The 10,172-nt window shown below is 50.3% G+C and overlaps 4 protein-coding genes across 4 annotated transcripts; 2 read left to right on the top strand and 2 right to left on the bottom strand.

The window, feature by feature from the left end:
* Positions 1 to 66: 66 nt before the first annotated feature.
* M431DRAFT_484855 (hypothetical protein) lies at positions 67 to 436 on the bottom strand (the record flags this gene model as incomplete). The annotated part of the gene is made up of 2 exons (XM_024916232.1): positions 67 to 113; positions 145 to 436. The coding sequence occupies 2 exons, from the start codon at positions 434 to 436 to the stop codon at positions 67 to 69; spliced, it is 339 nt and encodes a 112-aa protein (XP_024771600.1).
* A 473-nt stretch (positions 437 to 909) lies between these two features.
* Positions 910 to 2,530, top strand: M431DRAFT_92783 (hypothetical protein; the record flags this gene model as incomplete). Its single annotated transcript, XM_024924402.1, has 4 exons — positions 910 to 1,051; positions 1,164 to 1,274; positions 1,348 to 2,045; positions 2,111 to 2,530. The coding sequence occupies 4 exons, from the start codon at positions 910 to 912 to the stop codon at positions 2,528 to 2,530; spliced, it is 1,371 nt and encodes a 456-aa protein (XP_024771599.1).
* A 2,112-nt stretch (positions 2,531 to 4,642) lies between these two features.
* Positions 4,643 to 7,599, top strand: M431DRAFT_122190 (hypothetical protein). Its single transcript, XM_024912154.1, has 5 exons — positions 4,643 to 5,501; positions 5,563 to 5,643; positions 5,711 to 6,294; positions 6,371 to 6,535; positions 6,592 to 7,599. The coding sequence occupies exons 1-5, from the start codon at positions 4,848 to 4,850 to the stop codon at positions 7,184 to 7,186; spliced, it is 2,079 nt and encodes a 692-aa protein (XP_024771598.1). The 5' UTR covers positions 4,643 to 4,847; the 3' UTR covers positions 7,187 to 7,599.
* Positions 7,600 to 7,602: 3 nt separating this feature from the next.
* On the bottom strand, positions 7,603 to 9,862 carry M431DRAFT_8225 (hypothetical protein; the record flags this gene model as incomplete). The annotated part of the gene is made up of 12 exons (XM_024923141.1): positions 7,603 to 7,900; positions 7,968 to 8,014; positions 8,067 to 8,278; positions 8,339 to 8,556; positions 8,612 to 8,643; positions 8,695 to 8,952; positions 9,009 to 9,144; positions 9,194 to 9,228; positions 9,285 to 9,562; positions 9,638 to 9,653; positions 9,720 to 9,773; positions 9,851 to 9,862. 12 exons carry the CDS (start codon positions 9,860 to 9,862, stop codon positions 7,603 to 7,605), a joined length of 1,596 nt encoding a protein of 531 aa, XP_024771597.1.
* Between the last annotated feature and the right edge of the window lie 310 nt (positions 9,863 to 10,172).

The raw sequence follows: 10,172 nt of genomic DNA, 5'->3' as shown, positions 1-10,172 counted from the left end.
TGCAGAATGTCCCTGGTTGGCTTTTCGAAAAGTGACGTTTTGTCTTGGATTGAGTGAAGCGTTTTTTTATTTGTCGTCGTAGCCTGTCACTTGTTTCCGGGGACCGGCGGGAACTGTATAGCAGAGGTTAGTTAGACTACACACACTCTCTCTCGTCTTCAATCGCCTCCGCAAGTGCTCTCTCTCCCATATCTTGAATTCTCCCCCATAAATGCCTTGGAGTAGCCGATTCACTGGCTTTTGCGAACGTACCGGGATAGGTGACGGGGACAGGCGCAGGGTCGACGTCGCCGAGCATATGTCGGATAGGAGGAACAATGGGCATGAGAGCCGGGCCGGTGGCGCCGACGACGACGGACCAGAAGTAGGCGGGACGTTCGCGGGCTGCCCAGGCGCAGTACTTGAGGGGCTGCGACCAGAAGAGGGGAGAAGACATGATGGACTGAGCGATGGGGAATTAGCGATCAATTGGCTTAAGCTAGTAAGTGATTCTCGCTGTAGAAATTGAGGAGAGAAGGATAGAATAGAGGGCGTTACGTACCGAGTTTGTGGGGGTGAGGGCAGCTGGGGTTGGAGGTGCGAGAGAGCGAGATATCGTCGGATTTGGGTGACATGAGGTTTCCGCTCAAAGAGTCGTGATGCTTTGCTTGCTTGCTTCGGCTTAACCGCGGCAAAAGAGAGAGAAAAAAGCTACCTAACCAGATGTACCTTTGTAACTGATTGCAGTAAAGTGACGAACTGCCAAGAGTCTTTCTGGGGCCCCACAGCGGGTAAGTAGCGAACGAGGCTACGTATCCCCAAGTGGTCTGTACTTTGGTAGTGGGAAGCTCTGGATTCGTACCTCTTTCTCAGCTTCAAACATTGTCCTTTGTCAACCACATTTTCTTTTTTCTACTATTTGTTGATAAGATGTGGTCGCTTCTGAGCGTGGCTGCGGCGCTGTTTGCGGCGGCTGCTTCGGCGGTTAGCACGGGCGGGAGTCGCTTGTTGGTGGTGCTGGACGATGTTGCTGAAAAGGATACGTATGGCCAGTTTCTGGGGGATCTCACAGGTATGTTTTGAGCTTCGTTCTTTTTGGGGGGAGGACAATCAATTGGGTTGGGAAGATGGAGCTGGAGCTTGGCATTGGGAGATTGAAGTTGGAAACTGACTGTTTGCAACAGCGCGAGGCTTTGATGTTTCGTACGAGACGCCGCGGAGTGAGGGCCTGACGCTGTTCCATCTTGGCGAGAGGAAATACGACCACTTGCTCTTCCTGCCGTCCAAGGTCAAGGGTATGTTGCTACATCTATATCTATTCTATGTCAATGACTTGCTGACATGTTGCTTGATTCCAATTGCTTGCAGGTCTCGGTCCCAACTTGACCCCAAACCGTCTTGTCGACTTCGTCAACGCCCAGGGCAACATCCTGCTTGCGCTGTCCTCCACCGTCCCTACATCCACCTCGCTCGTCTCTCTTCTGTCAGAGCTCGACATTTCCCTCCCCATTGAGCGCACTGGCACTGTCGTCGACCACTTCAACTATGACACCGTTTCCGCTGCCGAATCCCACGACGTCCTCGTCCTCGATGCGCCCTCCAACGTTCGCCCTGGCCTTAAGTCCTACTTTGAGGTCCCTGGTGGTGTCTTGGCCTTCCCCCACGCTGTTGGCCATGTTCTTGGCGCTGGACCTCTGCTGACTCCCGTTGTTCGCGCACCTGCCACTGCTTACACTTATAACCCCAAGGAGCAGGCCGAGGTGCTTGACGCTGATGACCTGTTCGCTGCGGGCCAGCAGCTGGCGCTTGTGTCGGTGGTGCAGGCGCGCAACTCTGCTCGTGTGACTGTTCTCGGCTCTGCTGAGATGCTGCAGGACAAGTGGCTCGACGCCAAGGTTACCAAGGTGGGCGGCAAGAGCGTCAAGGCTGACAACAAGGAGTTTGCCCGACGAGTGGCTGGCTGGACGTTCCAGGAGATTGGCGTCCTGCGAGTCAACAGCATTGAGCACAAGCTGCAGGAGACTGAGGAGCTCAACCCGGAAATCTACCGTATCAAGAACGATGTGGTGAGTTTGCATATGAAATCTTGGTGAAGCGTATCGCATCTCGGCTGACGTTTATTATTATCTAGTCTTATGCCATCTCCCTGTCCGAGTACAGCTGGGACAAGTGGGTGCCCTTCACCCTTCCTGAAGACGATGTCCTCCAGCTCGAGTTCTCCATGCTCTCCCCCTTCCACCGCCTCAACCTCGCTCTTACCGGCACCACTGAAGATGCTGCCGTCTACGGCATTTCCTTTACTCTTCCCGACCAGCATGGAATCTTCAACTTCAAGGTCAACTACAAGCGCCCCTACCTCACCTATGTCGAGGAGAAGAACACCGTCAGCGTCCGCCACTTTGCGCACGACGAGTGGCCTCGTAGCTTCGTCATCTCGGGTGCTTGGCCATGGATCTCCGGCATCGGCGCGACGGTCTCGGGCTTTGTTGGCTTCTGCGCGATATGGATGTACAGCAAGCCTGTGGGCAAGAGCGTGGGTAAGAAGAACTGAAGAGTTGCAAGGGAATTACCATAGCGTTAGGTGAAGGATGAAGAGACTGGAGCAGAGCGGTGGATTTTTTTTGAGACACGCCCTTGCGAGAGAGATGGGGTGCTGTAGATTTTGTTTTTATGTACGATTTGCAATCTGGCGGGCCACGAAATACCCATGGATGGCACACTGAAATCCGCCGGGGTGGGAGGATCTTTACGAGTAGAGTAGAGACTACGAAAAACAGACGAGATGGAATAGAATTTTCGCGCTTTGAAGAGGCTCACATGGCTGCTTGTGCGTGATCTTCCTGAAAATAACTGACTAGTCAAACACCATAATGCCATTCATCTCCCTATCTACCCTTGCTGAATGCGAGCTAGATGGCTACCAAACTGCAACAAAGACATTACAAACAACAAGTGAACAAACATTAGCACCCTCAGATTAGCTCTCTTAGGTTCTCATCGGCAACTCGCAGCCACGAGCTTTTACACCCGCTGCTGTTGTCTGCAAATTTGGCTTTTTGGACCTTGAATCATCACCAGGTGGTCTCAGTTTGTTCAAACATGAAACAAAGAAGAAAATATACCAGTCCCCCCCCTTCTTCTCCCCAGCTCACTTCCCACCAATGCACCATTTATTCTGTTCCGAACCTCAAGGGAAAATACTATCTGTTGAACCCTCAGCCTGCTCCGATTGAAAACTATATTCCCACTAGGGGAAGAAAAGAATCACGAGTCTGTTTGAGCCTTTTGATCGAAGTTGACCGAAAGGCAAGAGACTTCTCTGAGGTGCTAAGGTGTCGGTCATTGCGGCTACTGCGAGGGAATTCAACAAACGGGGATTTTTACACAAGGAACTGACAGGACAAAGAGGAAAACACAAAGGAAAGGAAGTGAATAGGAAGAAGAGGGGGAGGAAAAAAAACTGGTTGCTCGCTCAGATTTCTGTTCTTTGGAGGGCGGACAGGTGCCAGCGGTGGTTTTGGGGTGAGCCAGAACCGAACCAGGAGGCTTTCCCTTGTCATTGTGTGAAGAGATATCATCACTGAGAGCACAAGTCGGATGCCCAATCCGCAGGGGGAGGCAAATGGGTAGAGAGAGGGCAGAGGCAAAGGGAGTTGAAAAAGAGTTTTGAAGAAGAAGTTTTGGGGGGAGAGGCGGAGTGGAAGCTACGAAGAGTGTGGGCGAGGCGAGGCGAGGCGAGGCGAAGGGGGAGGGATACTCCGTAGAGTAAAGTAGCACGGGCTGGTTTGGGTAGAGCACGGGTTGAGATGGGCTGGGAGAAGGGGAGGGAGAAGTGGTTTGAGCAAAGGAGCATCGGGCATCGGCAGAGTGAGAAAACAAAGTGGTGATGAGAAGTTGGAAACAAAGTTGGGAAGAAGGCGGAAGAAGTCTGCTGTGCGAGGGATGCGTGATGAAGAAAGGAAGAAGAAGAGGAGGAAGAGCTGTGGTGAGGGCGTTTGCTTTATAGAAATTTTCAAACCGGGTGCCGGCCAGGCGATTGTTCCGGCTTTCGATGGAACGCAGTGGAAGCGTTCAGAAGTTGCGCAGCTTCACTTTGTGTTGACAGCTGGCGAGGAGTGTTCAATCTGAACGAAAAGTGAGGTGTGGTTGAGATGCTGGTTTGACAGCTGCACGCAGGTTTTGGTGGTTTGAAAGGAGGTGAGTTGGGCGCGGGGGATTTGGGAACGCGCTTATGGGGGTTTTAGCGCTGTGGGAGGGTGGGATTGGGGGCATGCAGGTACCGCTAGTGGCAGGGATTTGGGGGGCGCTAGCGCTGGAGGGGGAACTGTGGGTTTGGGGGATTAGGCGCGTTGCCGCCTGTGTCTGGCTGGCTGTCGGTCATTGAAGCTGCAGATTTGGGGGGAGATTCGATGAATTTTGTTTGGGGTGGTGATGCCGTCAAGGGAGTGGGAAGAGTCAGAATGCTTTGATTCAAGTCCTTGATTCAACTTGTTTCTTTGACAGCTGATTATACATCTTCTATAGCATGGCAGAAATGACACTGATGAACTGCTGCGATATCGTCGTTAACCCCAGTTAGTCAGCACCGCCTCCCGGCAAAGTTGCTCTTCAGCCACCGGCCATGGCAAGCAATAGCGTCACGATTCCATTCCCCTTCTGGACTAAAATGCCTGGCAACCATCCATTTAATTTGTGTCTGACAATGCTGGACTCTTCAGACCTCATCTATACTGATTTGCCATTGTTTCGGGGCCTCAGATCCATCCAGTCGTGATCCATCGTCTGTGCCGTGGGAATCCACTCGCGCCCTGAGAGAGAGAGAGAGAGACAAAGAGAGAGTCAGACAGCCAGCCAACCCTCGGCTAAAGATGGACCATTCAGACGAGCAATCTGTATCGCCGGCCACCATCCACCTCGTCAGCAGGAAAAAGAAGCGCGCCTCAAAAGCCTGCTCATGCTGTCGGACTCGCAAGATTCGCTGCGATGTGCTCAAGACGGGCGTTCCCTGCACAAAGTGCCAGCTCGATGGCTTCGAGTGCGTCGTCCAGGCTCGCAAGAAGCGGCGCGGGAAGAATGAGATGGACAAGCAGTCGCCATCGCCGGGCCAGGACTTGACCATCACCGGTGCTGCAAGGCCATCGTCGCCTCGCTCAATCCCACCGCATGCCATGCTTCACCAAGTTCCTCACTATCCCTTCTTTCGCAGCTTTGCCCCTGACAGCCAGCCATCTTTGCTGGCTGTCTCACAGGATCCCCGTCGTCTCTCGGGTTCTATCAAGCATTCCAGGTTGGATGAAGATGATATCCAGTATCTCAAACGGAAAGGTGCTCTCAGTCTTCCCCCAAAGGGAGTCATGGACGAGTTTATTTCCAACTATTTCCAGCTCTTCCATCCATTCTTTCCCATCATCGACAAGTCCAACTTTCTGGCTACTTACTATCGAAGCGATCGTGGTGCTGCATCTCTTTCTCAAGGTCCAAGTTTGTTGCTTCTACAGACCATACTATTCACGGCCAGTGCGGTATGTAATCACTCATTATTCGAGAAGCAAGGTAGTGGGTGTGCTTACTGGAGGTTCATAGACGGTGCCTATAAATGTCGTCCGAGACGCTGGCTTCACAACTCGAAAAGAGGCGAGAATCGCACTCCACAAAAGAGCACGGGTGAGTCTCTTTCAACGTCAAGTTATTAGCATCATGTTCATACTCGCGCTTATACTCGTACTCGTAGTATCTATACGACTTTGACTTCGAGTCGGACAACATTACAAATATCCAGGCGCTCCTTCTGATGAGCCACTACTACCCATCCATGGTTGAGCAAAAGCACACCTGGTTCTGGATCCACCAGGCCATCAGCCTTGCGCAAGGAGTTGGGCTGCATCGAAATGCCCCTCAGGAACCCCAGCGCAAACTTTGGGCCAGACTATGGTGGGCATGCCTGGTCAGAGACAGGCTCACCACGCTCGGCACGGGACGCCCAATGCACATCAACAGTCTGGATTGTACAGTCCCAATGCTCACGCTCGACGATCTCAAGGAAGATGGCGACAGCGAAGATGACCGAACGGTCAAGGAATTTTTCATCGAGTTTGTGAAGCTTTGCCAGTACATGGAAGGAGTGCTGTCGCTCCCTCACAACATCGCTACAGAACCAGGATCACTGGAGGAGCAGATTGGTCTTTGCGAAGACACCCTCCAGCATTGGCGTTTGAATTTAGTCCCAAGTGCGAGGTTGCACGAAGAGTATGGGAGAGATTTTGACAAACGTGGCATTTGCACTCTCTACAGGGCACTCCTACATCTCATGTACAAGTGAGCTCATCCGGATCCCTAATCTCTAGAACATTTAGTTGCTCTCAAATTGTTGACATAGCTAACATGTTGAAAGTATTGTCGTCATCGCCCTTCACAAGTCACATCAGGTTTTGGATGAGAGCCGTCCCAGTGGTGCACAACCTCCACTCCCAAAAGTTCAAGCAGCCGCCGAAGACTCGACCCGACTAGCTGGCGAGCTCGTCAGATTAGACTTGATCAAGTATTGTCCGACAATATGGTAACTGCCTCTCCGCGCTTATGCTGCGAGCTGAACATGTGCTAATCCTTTTGCAGTGTAACCGCTATCCTGCCACCGCTCATCGTTCATCTTCTCATGATGCGATCCTCCCCAGATCCAGTTAGCAGGCAGCCCCATATCGACAGATTCAATAAGTGTATGGGGCTGCTGGAACAGCTTGGCGATATTTATTGGCATGCGAGCTTCTATCACGACTTCTTTAAGCTTGCAGTCTTGCATTCACAAGGACCAGCAGCATACACCAACGGAAAAGAGCAAGATCCGCTTGTTGCATTTCTCAACGACCACATGCCCGTCAAGCTCCCAGTTCTCAGAGGAACAGAACTGTACAGTCAATATGCCAGTCGGCGGCGTACACCGACAGGGGATGATATCGAAGATAATACTACAAAGCCTACAGCTACACCAAGTCGAGACGATGGCGCTGCTGATCTCTCGTCAATCGCCACGACTACTTCCGCTGCTCAGACCGGGTTTTTGGCTCCCACAACACAAGCTTCCGTACCTTACGAGCTTGGCACTGATGATTTGGGGCTTGGGGCCGTTGCCCTTCCAGACACCAACCTCCAACTTTTCGAGGATTGGCTAGATGAATATGGGTATTTTCACAACATCTTCCCATCTGCTTAAGTGTACCTTATTTTTCATGGGAGTGGTTATTTAGCACCCTAGCGACTGCGTGGATTTCATGTGCAAGAACAAGATGCTGAGGGAAATCTTCTTCTTTGCTACTACCGGTAATTATCTAGGTAACAGACACCCAGCTCCATGACTATCTGCTGCTGTTTTTACTTTCCTACAGTTGCATTTCTCTAGTATCTGGTATGATCACTAGCATTATAATCGAGATACGAGATGCTAGATACTAGATTTGGAGTGCTGAATAGTCAGTCTCTTTCCTCAGCATAATGTGTTGCTGCATATTCATAATTAGTCCAACTTATGACTAGGCATCTAAGAGGCGTCCAAGCGGCGCGTCCAAAATATGTACATAACATCACAATCTTCGTACACACCAGACGTGCCGCAAATATAATCCCAGCAGCCTACTTTTCCTCACCGTGAACATTCGTATCAACCACATCCTCCACCTGCCTCACCTTATCCTTTAAAACCATACCATCCTCATCAAACACAGTGAGCGCCTCGCCATGCTCCAAATCTCGCTGGAACAGCGCCCCAATCCTGGTAGCTTCGCGATCAAGGAACGTCCATGGCGATCGCCCCTTGGAAAACAAAAAGTCCATCTCTTCAAGTGTTTTGCCGGCCGACTCGGGATAGAATAGGTATACGACGACGGACATGAGATAGCACAGGGCCATGAATATCATGTATAGTTTCCAGCTGGAATCATTGCAAGACAGGTCAGCATGTTATCGAAGAAGATGAAAGTATGGAGAATAATGCGCACCTGATCTTTGCCATTGCGGTGGGGATATACAAGGCAAACCAAAAGTTCTATATCCAATCAGTCTTGCGTTCATAACAGCAAGAATCAACTTCCACTTACGATGAACCAGTTCGTCGCAGTCGTCATGGACGTGGCTCGACCACGCATGCTCATGCTGAAAATCTCGGGCGGATACACCCAAGCGACGCACGCCCAAGTAATTGCAAACCAAGCAACATATATGTAAACAAAAGCGATAATCGTTCGCGATGCCGCGGCATTCGTAAAGTCAAAGTTGGTCTTTTGGGTAAGCGAATCGAAGACGGGATCACCTAGCAATGGCAAATTAGTATACGAGACAAAATCTACACGAGAACAGGTATCACTCATACCGTAAGCTTTCATAAGGACACCGATAATCATCATCGAAATGCCCATTCCAACGCCGCCGATGACCATGGGCCATCTTCGACCCCATTTGTCCATGTAGTACATGTTTGGGTATGTGAAGACGTTTAGGACGACGCCTTGAAGACCGTTTGCTAGGAGAGATGAAGAAGTTGCTCCGAGACCGGCTTGTTGGAAGAGGAATACGGCATAGTACATGATGCTAAGTCTAGTTAGTATCAAGTACCTGGAGAATAGATGTTGCAAGGCCGACTTACACATTGATGCCGGTCATTGATTGCCAAAATTGCTGTTTTTGTTAGCTTCTAGTTATGGAAACCAGAAATTCGGTGGAACTTACGACACCAATACCAATCCACATGCGGCGCCTTTGCGATCCAAGCAGCAAGTCAAAGTAGCTGGGCGGTGGGTGATTCTTCTCAAACGAAAGCTTGGCCACAATCTCTGCGAGTTCTGCTTGCACATAGGGATCGTTGATGTCGCCACCGGCGTGGACTTGGGCAAGCACCTGCAGGGCTTCTTCTTGTCTGTCTTTCTGGACGAGCCATCTGGGCGATTCAGGCATGAACCACATGGTGACGTGAAGAGCGACAGTAGCCTGTGACTCTTTAATTATTGTCCCTTTTGTATAATTTTAGAGTAGATGGAACTTACAATCATTTGTAAGCCCATTGGAAGTCTCCATGCCGCGGAGCCATTGATATGGCTTGTTCCGAATTGAATCCAAAAAGCAATGAGAATACCGAAATTGACAAAACACTGGAACACGCTGATGATACGGCCACGAATCCTACAACATCATTAACAACGATTCCCGGTTATAAGATGAATCGACGTACTCTCGCGGCGCAATCTCACTTTGGTACATTGTCACCTAACTCAGTCAGCATCCATCTACCAGATCAACAAGCAGCAATCACAGTTCCTCACCATCATCGTCAAGCACCCATTTCCTAGCCCATTGATGACTCTCCCCGCAACAAGAGCCTCAATGTTATTCGCCGCCGCCGAAATAGCACAGCCAACCGTAAAGATTGCTGAGCCCAACAAAATCGTCCTCTTTCTTCCCAGCCTATCCGCAAGGAACGCACCCGTCAACAGAGACCCAGCAAAAGCCCCTGCTAGAATTGACGCGGTGATTCCTCCTTGACGGAAATTGCTTGGATTTTTAAAGTATGTCAAGAACTGCGGCATGGCCAAGATGCCGCCTTTGGTGACGAGTTAGTCGATATTATTCCCGAACCGTGGCTTTTTTTTTCCTCAGTGTGTATTTTAAAACTCACTCATTGAGCCCGTGTCCTAAAAGATAAGCAATTAGTTATCAGATTTTCGATAGTCTTTCCGTGGTATAGTTTCCGCACTTACATATCCAAAGGCTAATCCTCCGGTACATGGCGCAATGCCATAGAAATAAACTGCCTGCACCACAATATCACAACATCAGCAACTCATTCCAACTCAACTCAACACAACAAAGAGATTAACAATATCTTTACCTTTCTCACCATATTGACATATAAACTTAAACAATCAACTTCATCTTATCGTATACATCAATTACACCCATCATCACCAGCTCAATTATATACCAAACGACCAAGCTAGAAATACCCGAAATGCCGTCACGAGCATCATGATTGGATAGCACCATCGACTTACCCCAGACTCCACAACATCCGCATCACCCCAGATTCGTCTAGTCGGCCGACTAGCCGAGACCCCCAAATACGGGATCATCGTGAACTGGATCCTCCAGATAATTCCCCGACCAACTTCTGGGGTAAGATGGCATCCAGCAGCAACGTTCAGCCGCCGGGA

This window comes from Trichoderma harzianum (assembly GCF_003025095.1).
Source record: "Trichoderma harzianum CBS 226.95 unplaced genomic scaffold M431scaffold_11, whole genome shotgun sequence".
NCBI lineage: Eukaryota > Fungi > Ascomycota > Sordariomycetes > Hypocreales > Hypocreaceae > Trichoderma > Trichoderma harzianum.
The sequence above is the reverse complement of the archived record's forward strand: the minus strand, read 5'-3'. Positions and strand labels throughout refer to the sequence as shown.

Coding starts and splice junctions, on each gene's coding strand:
- M431DRAFT_122190 (XM_024912154.1), top strand. CDS start 4,848: ATGGACCATTCAGACGAGCAATCTGTATCGCCGGCCACCATCCACCTC. Junction 5,644..5,710: donor CACTCCACAAAAGAGCACGG/GTGAGTCTCTTT, acceptor TCGTACTCGTAG/TATCTATACGACTTTGACTT. Junction 6,536..6,591: donor AAGTATTGTCCGACAATATG/GTAACTGCCTCT, acceptor ATCCTTTTGCAG/TGTAACCGCTATCCTGCCAC.